The sequence below is a fragment of the Amblyomma americanum genome, chromosome 7 (genome assembly GCF_052857255.1).
Source record: "Amblyomma americanum isolate KBUSLIRL-KWMA chromosome 7, ASM5285725v1, whole genome shotgun sequence".
Taxonomy (NCBI): Eukaryota; Metazoa; Arthropoda; class Arachnida; order Ixodida; family Ixodidae; genus Amblyomma; species Amblyomma americanum.
Genome location: NC_135503.1, coordinates 14,444,079 through 14,460,439, shown reverse-complemented (window position 1 = coordinate 14,460,439; position 16,361 = coordinate 14,444,079). Strand labels below are relative to the sequence as shown.

The following is a 16,361-nucleotide window of genomic DNA, read 5'->3' as shown; positions in this document are numbered from 1 at the left end:
CCCTTTCATTGCATACGTTTTACATGTCGCCCATGCGACTACAACGTTATCTCCAGAAAAATGTCTTCATATCATAATACAGGTGCCATCTGAATTACTGGGCAGAATGCTACGCGTGAAGTTCCTCCGGTGAGAACACATGAAAAACCGGCGACAAAAACACACAGACGCACACACGCAAGCGCGCATGTACGCGAGGGTCGACAGAAGCCAGCAGGACGAATGTTGATTTTATAGGGTCCTGATGCCTGGTCCTACTTGCAAGTTACCTGGCATGCTATCGTAAGCACTTTTGTCGAGGCCTTGTTTACCACAGAGTCAGACCACGTATCTTAGCTAACACGGCCTACATCAGGCACCACAAGCCCTCATGATCCCCTGTATGTAAAAAACAACAACAAAAAACTGCAAGTTACATGACAATGGCGAAACGCTTGGTACAACTCCGGCAGAAATGCATTCGCACCGAATATCCACAGCAGCCCCCTGTATTCTACCGAGGCTATCATATATGTTCTTCTTCGTATACTACTGCTTCCTCGTCTTCAGCTTTCTCTTGTACAAAGCTCACCTGGACTACCGGGAAACCTAGCTAGCCTCCTACCAACAAGCCCACACTCGTAACGGGCACTTACGATATGATCTCAGAGCTACTCGAAGCCCAGCGAAACAACCGGATACTTCTACTAACCCGCACAGAAACCGACCAACACCTCCTACGTCATCTTCACCTGGCCGCTAACTATCGAATCATCCAACCTGACATTCAATTCAACTCAATTCTTTATTTTTCCAGAAATAATGGATCCTGGAAAGGATCAAGAGCTAAAACCTGTCTCGACAGCTTGACTAGGCCCATGACCCTTCTACAAGGCAGTAGTGATTTACAACAACAGGTAGTGTCCATATTAATTGACATCAGAAAAGGCGAACAATGAGTTATAACGTAGCAGAAGTGCAATTAAATTATAACTAAACAGCATAGGATTTCAAAATGTGTTTACAATAACTGTACCTATAGTTGTGAACACAGAACAATACCAACAAAAGAAGTTAAGCAGACAGAATATCCAGGGCCAACTGCGCATCAAACCTCTACCCAGAAATATGAACCCTGAGCTACGCAGGGGCAGACGCCAGGCTCGAGTTGAATGTTACACTAGACACCACAGAGGCAGACCCGACACACCCTACAGGGCTATTAATATACCGCTGTCGCCGCCCGCGAGGATGGCTCCTCCACGCCAGCCCTACGGAGGCTGAGGGTGCGACCATCGCCTTGGCGGTCATACAGGCAAGATGCCAACATCACGGAAATCTGCACCAACTCCCAAGCTGTACGCCGTAAATATCAGCAAAGCACTGTCACACCAGCCGCCCGACGTATTCTTGCATCAGGACACACGCTTACCTACGAAATAACCCTCCCGTGGGTTCCTGGGCACGCTTCGATCCCCGGTAATCAGCGCGTTCATGCGCTGGCTCAAGAACTATCCCTCTGGGCCCCGGAAGATCGGACACCCAAACCCAAGCAGCAAACCTCGCAGGCACTACTCACATATCGTCAAATCATCACTCAATACAAAAACAGCCGCTTCACCCTCCCACCACAACTCCGTACATTAGATTCAAAATACAGTGGGGTCTGGCGGCAGATGCAGACAAACTGCTACATCTCAGTTTACCTCCTCCATCGCTACCACCTACCTTGATCCTCTCACTCTGTTCAACATGTGGGCCGGCCAAGGCCACCCTCATACACTACGTATGGAAATGCCTCCGACTCATGGCAGCTATCCCATACCGGACCCATACCACTGCTTATGGGAGGCCGCTCTGAGAGCTGCTCAACCAGCTGGCCAAACATGGCTAATGGACAGAGCTCTCTGTGAGGCCCGTGCACTCTAGGACAAGTAGGAGCCACCCTTCAGGACCTTTTGTTTTTTCTTAGTATAAAATTGTTCCTGCTTCTCTAAGCAGAAAGGAGTGCGCTATCTCCTAGCACACTCCTTTTCATAAAAGCCGGGTGTGCGCCAGAGGGTAGCTTTCTTTTTTTTTACTTCCATATAGGCGTATTCGTTTTTGTAGCGTGAGCTACACTGGCCGAGGTTGAGCTGTTTCGCGTGGCTCCTGGAGAGCCGTGCTGCGCATGCGCGAGGAGCAGTGACGTCACACGGCGCACAACTGGCGCGCCGCAGCCGCCGCGCGCGCCTCGCCGGTCTGCGCATTACAGAGGAGTGAATTCATAGCCGCGGCAGACGCACTGGCGCCGGCGCGTGCCCACCTGTGCGCCTCCGTTGCGCAGTAGCCAAGTCTGACGCTGCGCCGGAGCCGCTTGATAGCGCCTCTCATTTTGTGCGCATGCGCAGAGGTATCAGTGGGGGTATACATATAGCGGAGAGTTTGATAGTGTGGTATAGCCATGGAGAAGGAGTGCGAAATTGCTGCTCAGCGGCTCAGCGTAGCTAACGCTACGTATATCCTGGCTTAGCCCAGCTAAGCCACTGCTAATTTTTTTAGAGGGCATGCACGCTGTATGATCTGTATACGTGGCGCAAAGGCAGCTGGCCAAAGAGCATCCTGGCACAAGGTGTTTTGTTATACTCAAGATGGGGTCGAAGACTCATTTTCCAAGCTCTTCACCCCAGAAAAGCCGAGCACCCGGCCAAGTGAAATCTAGTACCCATTGGTTCACCGGTGGGTACCCAGCGGCACTGGGGATTGAACCCCGCACCTCCCCTATGCGAGGCGGATTCTCAAACCACTAGGCCACCGCTGCTGCTCTAACGCGGTACTCATTGATAGCTGTTGAGGTATCTTGATTTCGCTATTAAATGAGGTAAAGAATTTGTAAGCGACATGCATATATGTACAGTTATAGGGCACTCTCTAGTTTTTCGCACACACTCGATCTTCGACGCTAGTCCACCCTTCCAGGCACGCGGCGCCACTCCCACCGTTTCGCAGCAGCGGCTGCAGAAGGACCGTGTCTCTTTCCTCCCCTCTTGCCATACGCTCCCTCCTTCTTCCACGGTAGCCACTCTGTGGATGGTCCTCTTTGGCAGGCAACCTCCAGTGGCTCACTTCTCGCACTTCCCACGGCAACCACCCTCCCGTTACGACGACTGCTGCTGCTACTACTAGTACTACTACTACTGGTGCTGCTACTACTGCTACTACAACGACGCGAAGCCCATGGAATGGGTCCTTAACATCTATCGCTGTAAAACGCGGTACGCTGTTCTGATTCAGTACTTCAAAGCCAACGCAGGCAAGGAGCAGGCAGGTGATCAGGCAGCTTTGGACTACGGCATAGGTTCTAGGAATAGCAAGGTGGAGTTATTAGTAGAGTTCGCAGAACGAAAATGTTTTCGGACCATCAATACATTCTTCCGGGAAGAACCGGGAGTGAACCTGACTTGGAAGAGTCCGAACGGCGAGATTAAAACTAAACATACTTCATATTGTGCACGCTTCCTGGTACAGAGCAGGATGCGGAGACAGCTGGCACAAGACAGGGTTAATAGGAGAGATACGGGAGAGGCCTTCGTTCTACAGTGGACTTAGTTGCTGATGATGATGACAGTGGTGATGTATTTCACAATGTTCGCTTAATATACATGGAGTGCTCTTTGTTGTTATACAGGTGAAGTTATCTGAACTGTTAACCAAATAAGCTTTATTACTACCCAGGCGAGCTGTAGTGCGGCCGGAAAATTGCGTCCACAAAACAATTTGAAGAGCAAGCTGTGTTATGAATTTCATGAGCACAAACCTCTGCGACCCATCGAGAGAGCTTGGTCTTTGTTCTCACACAGAACGCTGCTCACCATAGTGTCGAGGCTGAATCCCTGAAGCGCGACGCCCATGACGATGAAGCAGTTGCACCACACGACCATCCACAGCCAGGCGATGCTGCTCTCGTCACCAGGGGCGCAGTTGAACGAGGAATCCCGGTGGGTGAACAGCTTGCCATCGTCTTCGCGGTAGATGCTCAGGAACGTGCGGTGCCCCGACCACAGCGGGCCATGCGGAGGGTGCGGATCTTCCGGGGAGGCTTCGCTGGCGGGCAAGGCGGAGTCGTGCGCCGTTCGAATCTTAGGCGCTTTGACGGCGCTACCGCCGGTACCACCGGTACCGTTGACGCCTTCCTGCCGCATGGCTGTTTGCTCGAGGCTCTGCCGCGGGTCACGCGTTGATCTGGCTAGAAAGCGTCTGGTGCTGTTTTCCTGCGGGTATGAATACAAGGTAAAAAGAAGATCGTGGTATGTGGTATGCGTGGTCTAGCTTCCAGAAACTGCACGCAATGATTTGAGGGACGCCGTTGTGGAGCGCTCATGGTTCATTTCGGCCACCTGGCGCTGTTTAACGTACACTCGCATCAAATTTCGCCTCCTTGCAAAGTACGGCCGCCGCGGGCGGGATTCGATCTTGCGACCTTGGGGTCAGAAGCCGAACCACACAGCGTCTGAGCCACCACGGCGGCTTTGTACAAACAAAAGCCAAGGAGACTAACCAGTGAATGGATGGATAATGGGCGCGTCGTTGAACTGAATTCTTTAAGACAGTGCAAAAGGCCGAGACAACGAAACAACGGAACGAAAGGAAAACTGACATGAAGAGCTAAGCTGCCGCTCGTTACATCGCGTTCTTTTTTCCGGCCTATTATTTTGCGTTGCTTTTGAAGAAAAATAAAAGGTGAAGCAACCCTTTTCTGGCTAGTTAACGCTCACAAATGAAGAAGGTGAAAGAGAGAACGAAGGAACGAAGGAAGAGTGCGGAAAATTTGAGCACAGCGTGTCTTCAAGCCTGGTGTTTCAAAGTAACGCAGAAATCCTCTCGTGACTTTCTGGAGCTATGAAAAAATGAACAAACCCTTTCCTTCTTCAGTGTGTTCATCTTGTGGCCCTACAACATAATAGGCCCTTACTAACTCGTCCAAATTTCCACCCTTTTGCGCTCCTCTAAGGCCTTGGCCTCCGTCAGCGGTTTAGTGTCCTGTTAACACAATGCCAATTGCCAAAGCACTAAAAAGCTATTGATATCTGCACATGCGCAGGTAGAGGCCCGCGTGAATGCACTCAAACCTCGCGTTTGATTGTGTACACTGCAGTTCGATGCGCGTGCGTCTCTCGCTAGAATGTGCGTCTGTAGTGCCGATGTCAGAATATGCAGTCGCACAAGGCGGGCGCACGGCGCACAGCTGTCGTCTCCCTGGGTGTGCTTTGAGGTACAGTTAGATGTCATACTTGTCGGAGACCGTGTGCAAGTTCGGCTTGTGCAGTCAATTCGGAATTATGTGAGAGTACTGTGTAATGTATGCAGGCGTATGATGGCTTGGACACTGCATGTGAGACCAGACGCCATCCCTAGAGCGTTTATAAATGCTGGAGGTGCAATATTTGCGTGGCAAGCGTACATTCTGTCTTGGACACCGTACACCGTGCGTGCAGCTCACTGCGTCATCTCTCTCTCTCTCTCTTTTACTGTACTCCGCTCCCCTCGCACAATGTGGAGCAGCGGGGAAGAGCCCTGTTCCTCTCCTCTACCTCTTAATCCTCCCAGACTTAAATGTTTTCGCTCTCGGCGGCATTGTGAAGGCAACTCAGAAATGTCCTGCCGCACAGTATTGGCTTCCGCAACAGTTTCAACACTGTGCGACTTGTGCGAGTCTACACCGTCAGTAACTGTTCGCGTAGTAGGAAACGTAGCCTGGCGAGAAGCAGCGTCACAGATCCTGTCCTGCTTGTAGGCAACTGGTTCTGAATGAGGCCTGTGTTCAACCAGAGTCCCTAGTAGTTGGTTTACGTTGTCACGCGCGGTGCTATGCAAACACGTTTACCTGGACAAATAATTAAGATACGTCTCTGCACAAAAGTGAGACGCCGAATCTGCTCAGCAGAGGAAACAGCGAGCGCAAAGAATCACGTGCTTTTCCTTTTAGCAAGAACCTTCGAGGGGCGCGAGGATAACCCACAATCCCATCACCTTGGGCTGATCACTTCACAGGCTAGAATGCTTCGTGAAGTACACACAAACATGTTACTCATTACCGCCCGACTATCTATTAATACTGTTTGTCGCCTGCCGGCCCCCACTGGTTTCAAGAAAAAGCAGCCATAGAAAAATTGTCTATTTGACACGCCTAGCGGGCCTGACCACGTCTTTCTCACCATACACCCACCCAACTTTGATCGCTTGGCTTAAACCTTGAACCAGCTGGAACACCAGTCAGTGTTGATGGATCAGGCCTTAGTGCCTTCCCTTGAGTTCCTTAGTGCTGTGCTCCAAATACCATATTTTCTGTCTTCAACTGAAAGGGCAGCTGAAGAGGTTTAATAATTTGCTGAGGTCCGAATGTGTGAAACATGTGGGAACGCCTGCAAAATCGTCTTGCGCTAGCGTTTGAAATGGCGTAATCGCCTATTAAAACGGTGTCGGCGTTCAGGCTTCTCTGCAGGGCAGTGCGACGGGCAGAGGCCGCGATAATGACGTCACGTACGATGGAGCTACGTTTCCAGCGAAGAAACGCTTGTTTTATGAAAGAAAACCGCCGCCATAAAAGGTGAAGGTCCCGAAGCATTCATTGTTTGGCGGTATCGGACGACGCAGAGCAGCATGCAGGCGAAGGCAGCGAGCATCTGAAGTTTTGGCAACAATGACGTCACTACGAGTTTCCCCACACTTCAACACAATGAGAACTCTGAACATCGTCGCGGCTTTAATCGACGATTACGTCACCATTTAAATGCTAGTTCAAAAACACTTTGCTTGCTTCACCTAGAAGCTTTATGCATTCGAATTATTGAATAACTTCGAATCCTAAAAAAAAACATTTCAGCTTTTCTTTAAGATTAGCACAAAGCAAACGTCGCGCAGCTCTAAATAACCTTAGGAGAAAGTAAGACCTTGCAACTTTCTAGAATTTTATGTGTAGTCCCAGTTTTAGAGGTCCCGTAATTAGACTGCCGAATGAAATAATACAAGAATATACGACAACTTATCTTTAAACAATTTGTCTACTCTCTCGCGGCGTCCATCAAGCAGCGTGACACTATCCTCCTGCTCTTCCTGTCAGTTGATTAACGAAAGGAATACTCAGGAATCCGGCTTCTAACTTTCAGCACGCAGCGCAATGCGCACGTTTCGATCCTGTCGAGGTTGCCATTTGTTTCGCTCCACGTTTTCCTGATGAGAGCTGAATAAAAATGACGGCGGAAGTGTTTTCGTAGCTACAAATACGTGAAAAAGAAAACACATGGCATTAACCCCTTGAGCATTTTGTCTCCACTACATGTGCTTCCTTTCGTTCTCCGTTCACTATTGTAAGCGCACTCTTTCTTTCTCTCTATATGCTAAATTGCTCTGCGTCGGAATAGGCCCTGTTTATAGCAGCGGTGCCTGCCTTTCGTATAACATACCACGTTATTTTTCCATATACCGCAACCATCCGAGCAGAAAACACAGGTTACTACAGTCACAATTCGCGCATGCGCAGTGAAATCATCCGCCTACGTACTCGGACGTACGACACGGCGAGAAGTGTTTGTGTTCGCCGGGAAGGGCTAGTAGACGGACCACGCCGTGTCAACCCGGCCTCATTCCCGCTAGATCAAACGAACCATGCTTCCGCTTTGAGCGGGCGTTTGTAGAGTCGCGCGTGGTTGGTACCTCGCTCGAGTAATCAGCCGGATCACGCGGACTGGAATACTGGGGTCAAAACATCGCCGTCAGCTCTAACGAAGCGTCACCGCTTGTTGCCCGCTAGGCGCGACGCTGTGCCGTCCCGCGCACGCCGTAGTGAACGGAAAAACGAATAAATGAGCGAAGGAGAAAAAAAAACTGATATATTTGTCGTCTGTCGTGGGTGGCAATGAAGTGATGGAGACATATATAACACACCTCATTTCCTGCCGATATGAGCGTACCCAGTTCCAGGTGCTTGCGCACATCCGGACCTCCAGACACACGAATCTGGACCCACGGGCAGCAACACCGGACCTTGTTGGTATTTATAGCCGACACCGGCTGCATATGTATATATAACTCTCTTATGCTGAAGAGCATATTTGCGCAATTAAAACACGAAGTGCCCGGGTTCGAACCTGAACGCGGCGGCTGCGTTTCGATGGAGGTGAAACGCAAAAAGCGCCCGTGTGCTGTGCGTTGTCAATGCACGTTAAAGATCCCCAAGTGGTCGAAATTATTCCGGAGTCCTCTTTTATACGGCACCTCTTTCTTCCTTTCTTCTTTCACTCCCACCTTTATCCACTCCCTTACGGCGCTGTTGGGATGCCCACCGAGATATGCGAGACCGTTTCTGCGTCGTTTCCTTTCCTCAAAAACCAATTTTCATATTTTCAATCAAAAAGAAGTTCGAAGTGTATGTGGAACGTCCTTACAAAGTTTCTTTCACCCACGTAGGCTCAAGTGGGCTCAGGCCAACCTGGGTGCTGCTATCTTTGAACAGCAGATGGAATAGCCTAGCTTTTTTGTTACGACATACAGCGACGGTAACGCTGGAAGTGCTTCCGTCACAGTTTAGGCTGGAGCCAGGGACGGCGCTAGGATATTCATAGCGGGCTGGCGAAAAGAAGGAGGGGGGGGGGGGGGGAATTCAAATTTCAAGTACGGGCAACTGGTCCGCCACACTGGGCCTTGCTGGCATTCATAGCCGACACAGGTCTGCATGTGTACATATAACACTCTTTCGTCGAAGGACACACTTGCGCAATTAAAAATAAAAATTAGTAATAAAGAGAAAACAACTAAAATCATCAGAATGCAGCGAAAGCAGCTTCACGCATACAGTGGAGGGGGGGGGGGGGGTGGCCTGCATTGTCAGGTATAGCTCCTTCGTAGGGGTTTGAAAGAATCTGCAAATTTTTTATGAGGTCCGGAAAAGTTTTGGGGTGGCTGCTGCCCTTCGCCTCACCTCTGGAAAGTTCCTCTTTACCGGTCACTGCATAATGAATGAATGAATGAATGAAATTGTCAGAGGCGACAAAAGAGACATCTGGCACGGGAGAGTAAGACCAAGGAGAATCGGTAAATCGAATCGAAAGTCTGGAATCGAGAAATATCTGCTAGGTCGAATCTGCTTGGACACGTGAAACGGGAGTGACGCTGACCCAGCTTTAGCGGAGTGAAATGCCGTGCCCTCCAGTTCCGGAGCTGCGCCCGTTTCCTGCAGGAAGTGACAGCTGCACTTGTAATGGGAGTTTTGTTCCCGGGGTTCCTGCTTAGAGGTCGGCAGGAAACAGCCGATTCAGTGAGTGCAGTGCTTTCGATCCGGTATTTTACTGGGAAACGCGGCTCACGGACTTTGCTGAGTATAGCCTTGCTACGCGTCGCAATTCGTTCGTTGTTCGCGCGCGTGTAGTTTTGGTCGTAGCGGAACGACCGGTGTGCTGCGACACTGTTAGGTGAGAAAGCCTAATAGTGTGTGCCGTTAGAGCGACAGAGCAGCGTAGGAAAGCAGTGATTGTGAAGCGAAAATACAGGGATACTGGCCTGTGGTTGCGACAAACCTGCCATTCGATGAAGGCAAAATACAAGAACTCTCATGTGCGTTCGATCTCAGTGCAAGTTAAAGAACCCCACGCAATCTAAATTAATCCGGAGCCCTCCGCTACGACGTCCCTCATAGCCTCTGTGTCGCTCCGGAACGCTAATCCCCACATAACACTGCCATCAAGAACGACACATTGCGAGTTGAAAATGGAGACCTTTGCACAATTGCCACTGGCAAGTAAATGTGTATTAAACACTCCGCCCCGCCCTTCTTAGCAGCGCGCTTCATTTAACTTTTATTTTCACTACCTGGAGGATACTGGACTTCTGAACAAATTTCGTAGCTTACGCGTATCCCTGCTTAAGATGTATTCACCGCAATCCTGTGATCACGCTTGTTTTTCTCGCACCCTTCTGAGAAGTGCTATCTCGTCCTAAATCCCCTCTCCATCGCCGAGTGGCATGTTAGCAGACTTCATACGCCAGCAAAACATTTTGTTCTTTTTCATTACAGATGCTTCTCTTTGGCATGGTTCGCCGCTTCAGCCAAGAGAGCGAGATCGAGGAGGATAAAAAGAAGTAAGAAAGCTGATCGGGAGGTTAACCATGAAAGCATAATCTACATTAAGCTAGCCCTTCAGACACCAAAGAAACTTGATTAAAGGGTCAAATTAAATGTTTGAGAGAGTTACATGGACAATACAAAAGAAGTGAGAAAAGCAGTGTGCCTTGGGTGGGCCACTAAAGCGCGCACTTTCCACCATCTTCAGGCGTTTACATTAAAGCAGGAATTGGTGCGCCTTGTTGGCCGGCGAGAGGTGAAGCCAAATGATCATGGTTCCAGTAAGAAACGTGCAATTGGGACAGTATTGGCTCGAGGCAGTAGCATTCAAGAGTCGAAGCGCACAAAAGTGGCGTAGGAGGTGTTCGGCGATGTTGTCGCACACGCGTTGGGCGGTCAGCTATCCGAACACAAGACGAACACGCGCGAAGCAGCAGCTAACTAGGCGGCCATTCTACCTACCGACCCTTTGTCTGGATAGAAACAGACGCGTACCTGCGTAGACTAATGAAGAGCATTCGCTGACGCACGACTCCGAGCCTCGACAATGCGAGCCAGCTGCGCCTTCATCAGCGCGGGATCCCTGCCGCTCTTTTTGTTTAGTGCCACTCGGGACATGCTGCATGTGTTTTCGCTTTGCCCCGTGCCTGTGTGTGAAGAACGAGAGTACGCTCTGGAGTTTGACACGCGAAATTCCGAAGGTGTCAGATGTACTAAAATACTCGGAGTGGATTGCACGTCTGCTGAAAAAAAAAAAAGACAGGGCAGAGAAATGAACAGAAAAGTAAACACAGCGGTGGCTGGCTGACACCCGTCCAAAGGCCGAAAGTTCAGGTTCAGCTTGATAGCGCTTGTTTATAAGAGAGCGGGTACTGCTGCTTATAATTCGCACAGGTAAGCCAAAGCGGGAAAACGTCTCATTAGCTAAGTTTACTCATTGACCGATGATCACTCCTCAAATAAAAACCAAGAGCTGGAAAAATGCATTTTGTTCTGTTTTTTTTTTTTCGAATAGCTTTCCTCTGGACGAGTGATCCTGTGATATTTCTTTTGAGTGTAACGCAGAAGTAAATATAAACTTGATTCGTATTTCCGAGCTCTAGCGCATCAAAAGAAAAGGGACAGCGGACAACATGGAGGAAGGAAAACACAGGAGAGATCCTCGCTATCCGAGCTGCGCGTCAAAAAGTGTCCCGGAAGTGATGTGTTTTCGCAAAGACTACTGGGAGTCTTTGGCCGACGGCGCAGCCAATAGTAACGCTGGGCGCAGCGGCATCGTCTGCTGCACTGTCTGCTGCGCATGCTCAAGCACGCTGAGATGGCTGTCAAGTAAGGGGGGAGGGGAGTGGGGGGGAGCAGTGTGCAGCCGAAATTAAAAAAAAATGCGACATTACCGCCTCTCCTCTTTTCTATCCTTCCTCCTAGGCGGACAAGATGGACATGCACAGCGCTCTGTGTCCATCTCGTCCACCGTCTCCTTCTTTTGATGCACTGAAATTCGTAAATATGAGCCAACAAGCCGAAGTTTAGACGTTACTGAAATAAAACCGGTTCTTTGGCTGTTAATCTTGCATCTGTACATCGCGTATTTCGGCTCTGTCAAGCACGACCTGTCAATTTTGTCTCAACGGGTTTCGGGTCCGAACCTCGTATCCTGTCGATGCCTCGCCGAAGATTTCTAGACCATTGGAATCGTCGTTAAATGTATGGTGCACGGCTGATGAAATGGGTCATTATAGAACTCGCAACTACGTTCAATTGGTTTAGAAAGAGCGCCGTTTACCTCAAGCGGGTGTTGACGAGAGAAACGTTCGGTGATTGAACCCGCTCAAAAAGCAAAGTGGCTACTCGCACACACATTAAAAGCAAGGGTTACTCAGGCTTTCAGTCTCGCGCTGCCGTAGCATTGTTGCGAAGTCTATTTTGTTCCTCTGAGCACTACTCTATCTTATCTTCGTCACGTAGTCATTAAGCGTCGCCGCCGCGGTGGCTCAGTGGTTATGCGTTCGGCTGCTGACCCGGAAGACGCGGGTTCGATCACGGCCGCGGCGGTCGAATTTCGATGGAGGCGAAATTCTAGAGGCCCGTGTGCTGTGCGATGTCAGTGCACGTTAAAGAACCCCCAGGTGTTCGAAATTCCCGGAGCCCTTCACTACGGCCTCCCTGATAGCCTGAATCGCTTTGGGGCGTCAAGCCCTGTAAACCATAAACAATCAAAGTATCGGCGCACTATCTTGATAAGAAGAGATGCAGAAGCATTTCCAAATTTCTCTTGCGTTAGGTGGCATCTGTTTTTACGCACTTGAATAATTTTGTGATCAGCATTATTGGTATCTTTTTTATTTTTGTTCGATGCATTTTTCCCCGGGACAAACATTCGCAAACAACGGCGGGAAATGCTGCTTTTGCGTTTTACCTCTACACTCGTCTTTTTTTATATATATATATATACCTTTCTTGATCCTGGATCATACGGACCGTCTGCAAAGCTATGTAGACCTCAGTGGCACGCCAGCTGTGGCAATCATTTCTTGTTTTTTCACATCCGCTTTGATGCGCATTGTGAAAGCTTTCAGAGCGACAGCCTGTTTCTCTGCGGTCTTTCTGCACGTACTTGTACTGCCTCGAAAGCGCTTAATGTCATCAGATTAACCTTCTTCCAAAGTGCTCTACGCAGAGGTCTTGCTGCGAATCGTTCGATCCTGAAAAGAGCGAGCCTTTAAATGACCTGCCCGTTCAAGAGAGAGCCGTAACTCCAAAGCCTCGCAAAGCCCTGGCGTGATTTCAGTGATATTCGCCGCTGAGAGCTTTTTTTTTTTTTGGGGGGGGGGGGGGGGGGGCGACGCAGTAGACTCAGCTAATTGGGCAGTTTCTGCTGTGTTTGTTCGCCGCGGGGTTTCCGTTTCTTAAAGGCAGCTCTGCAGAATGACATTACTGTGAAAGATTTCGCGACACTGCAACGTACCTAAGCCAGTAGCGTATATAGTGACTATGCCACAGAAATAACAGTGACTGTGTCATAGCCATAGTCACTATAATTCCGATTACATCAAGAGTATGAGCCGTAGGTTACCCAGCGGGTGGCCATTTTTATTAGCAGACATTTGTATGTATTTATCTTAGAGTCTTCAGTCGGTCGGCAACCCTTGTTCGAAGCTTGCGACTGGGGAAACACTGGCTAAGTCGTGCAACTGTAGTGCCTAGATTAAAATATTAATTTAAAAAAAATTGTACTTTGACATTTTCCCTCGAGCATGGTGATCTAACGGTGCCGCTATCGAACATTTTATCGCCGAGGAACATGCGTGCTCATACAAAAAGAAAAAGAAAACGCATGTACTTCGGCTGAATCCAAAGCCACACTTCCCTCTTCCGCCGTTTGTTGACCTTCAGACCCAAAGTGACAATTTAAAGTCTTTTAATTAATACGCAGCAGGTTCATATGTGCTAACCTAGATAGTGCTACCTACGCCAATAGAAAGTGATATCTGAATGCAGATACATATTTTTTTCTTTAGCATTGTATACACAAGCGGAGGGACGTTGTCGTCGATGGGTGTAGTTTCATTTGCTACAATTACATCTACAAGAAACTGTAAAGCTTAAAGCTACTGAAAAATGTTGTTGTTCGCCACTCTTTTTCTCCAGTGTTTGCAATGCGTTAGTTAACAATACCTGCACGTAAACGGTGTGACCTGATCCAATTTTTACACCGGACTGCAGATCTTTGTACAAAGGTTTCTTGCCTTTTTTTTTGTTCCTTTCCGTCATCTTGGCTATATTAATAGCTGCTCATCGACATTCGCATGCCTGATACACGCCAAATCGCGCTATAGCTGAACTGCATTCCGCAACTTTTGAAAAGTGCCCACTCTCACCCTGATTGGTCACTCTCTTCTGTCCTAAATCGGCTCATTTATCTTTCTTTCTAAGTTCTCCTAAGGTTGGCGTCGTAGGCTGAAAATCAACTCCCTTGGCCTAGGTCCTCAATTGCTCAATCTTTCGGCACGACAGCATAGAATTCGCATCTTACGCTAAGCCCAGAAGCTTTTTCATGGTGGTCCTATGGACCCGCTCTAAAGAGTATCGTAGTCTACGCGGGAATGGCCGTCGTAAGGAGAACAGTGCTTAGCAGTGGGGACGTGTAGCCAAGTAGGGGTTCGCGAGTGAAAGAGCGCCGGTTTTTCGAGCTTCGAATTACCGTGGTCAGGCGCCGAAGTCACGCGATCGTTCATCTTGTAACGATACCTACTGCTTTGTGCGTAGTGCAGGGACAGCGCTTTGGCTTCAGTCACGAGGAAGAAGTTTAATAATAATAATATTTGGTTTTGGGGGGAAAGGAAATGGCGCAGTATCTGTCTCATATATCGTTGGACACCTGAACCGCGCCGTAAGGGAAGGGTAAATGAGGGAGTGAAAGAAGAAAGCAAGAGAGAGGTGCCGTAGTGGAGGGCTCCGGAATAATTTCGACCACCTGGGGATCTTTAACGTGCACTGACATCGCACAGCACACGGGCGCCTTAGCGTTTTTCCTCCATAAAATTGCAGCCGCCGCGGTCGGGTTCTAACCCGGGAACTCCGGATCAGTAGTCGAGCGCCCTAACCACTGAGCCACCGCGGCGGGGCGAAGAAGTTTAACCTATTGGGTTTTTAGGAGCAGAAATGGAGCAGTAACTGTCTCACCTATGCATGTACACCTCAACCGCGCCGTGAGAGAAGAGTTGGGAGCGAAAGAAGAAACTGGGAAAGAGGTGGCGTAGTTGAGGGTTCGGGATCAATTTCTGCCATCCGGGGATCTTAAACGTGCACTGACATCGCGCAGCACACGGGCGCCTTTTGCATTTCGCCTCCACCGAAACTTCCCGAGGTCTGCAGCTCTTTCAAGAAAAGCGGAGGATGGGGAGGGGGGTGTCACAGTTTGCAGCCCTCTCACCTCTCACTGGCCAGCAGCATCTTTCGGCCAGACGAACCGGGCTCCTTTCGAAAGTGTACCGTCTCGACGACGATGTGCGCGTCCACTGCCCTGCTGGAAACTCCGCCAGTCGTCGCTCCGGTCACTCTCAGGAGAGAACAAACGGCCCGGTGTCGCTCTTCGTCCGCGCACGGCTTCGAATGACGACGGCTCTCTCGCGCGCTGCCTTCCTCCGCGTCGGAATGCGCCCGTTGGTGTCGGCGCGCGCTGCACGTCACTTTGCCCCCGACTGTCTCGCCGTAGACGCGGGTGCGTTCGCCTGCCTGCTCGCTTGCTCTACGCTAGCACGAGGGACGAGCGCGCGCCCACACACAGGCACACCGGAGCGGCGCGCCGCCAACAGCTGTGGTTAGCGTCGGGAGGTCACGTGACACCCTTGGCGAGGGTCGTCGAAACGCCACCGAACAGATATGCGCGAGCCGGGAGACGGAAAGGCTGTTATGACGAAGTGCGACGCGATTCCACGCTGTTGGCGCTGTAGCTTCAAGCTCGTTCTCGAAGGCGCCGGGTAGCAAAGGCTGGTTTCAAACTTTTTTTTTTTTTTCAACGGCTCTGGCCTTGTGGGACAATGGTAGAAGATATATTTTGGTCAGGCTATGGACACATGAGGAGCACTTACCGACGTGAACAATATAAGGGCTAATACCGGCTGTCCCTTATCAGTACTACCGCCACCTACCGCCAGAACGCTACTGTACGCGCTGAACCTGCAGCGCCGGCGGTAGGGAGTACTTAATGGTCGGCATGTTGGACTCAGTCTTCCTTGAGGAGTGAGGCGCGTTCTTATTCGGCGGAGGGTGCATTCGCGAGTTCCTGCGCATTTAGATTATGACTACTAGCCTTTAGATTTCTTAGAGTGTGCGTTCATTGCGGACAATACAAAACGTGTGCGTGACACTGCTGCGCGTCAGTCTTTGAAGAAACAGCGGGGGTAATACAGCACATATCTAAGGCGCTTTCGTACTGCCGCCGATGGCTGCGATTTCTGAGAATTTCAACGTGTGACACTTTGGCGAGAACAAAGTGGTAGAACATGCTTACGTATTCAAGAAAGTAAAGCAGCTGGCTTCAGCCAACTTTTAAAATCTGAGATATGGGCATATAACCCGGATACAAATAACATTCTGGAGTTGGGCTAGTTTGTAAATTGCAAACATGATGGAAAACAACGCGTACAAACAGTACAAGAATGAGACGACACACACAGGGGCGAAAGACGACACGCACTGCGCACATGTGTCATCTCTTTGTCAACCCTGTGTGTGTCGTCTCTCTCATGTGCCGTTTTTACGCACTGTTTTCCGTGATGTCTTC

General features: G+C 49.7%; 1 protein-coding gene across 1 annotated transcript in view; it reads right to left on the bottom strand.

Moving 5' to 3' along the window:
* The window catches only part of LOC144098536 (uncharacterized), a 35,168-nt gene extending 19,810 nt beyond the window's left edge, over positions 1 to 15,358 (bottom strand). Inside the window, exons 1-2 of the mRNA XM_077631254.1 lie at positions 15,009 to 15,358; positions 3,831 to 4,229 (exon numbers count right to left, since the gene is read on the bottom strand). Coding sequence (XP_077487380.1) covers positions 3,831 to 4,160 — 330 coding nt within the window. The 5' untranslated portion in view covers positions 4,161 to 4,229; positions 15,009 to 15,358. The remainder of the gene's footprint in view (positions 1 to 3,830; positions 4,230 to 15,008) is intronic.
* Between the last annotated feature and the right edge of the window lie 1,003 nt (positions 15,359 to 16,361).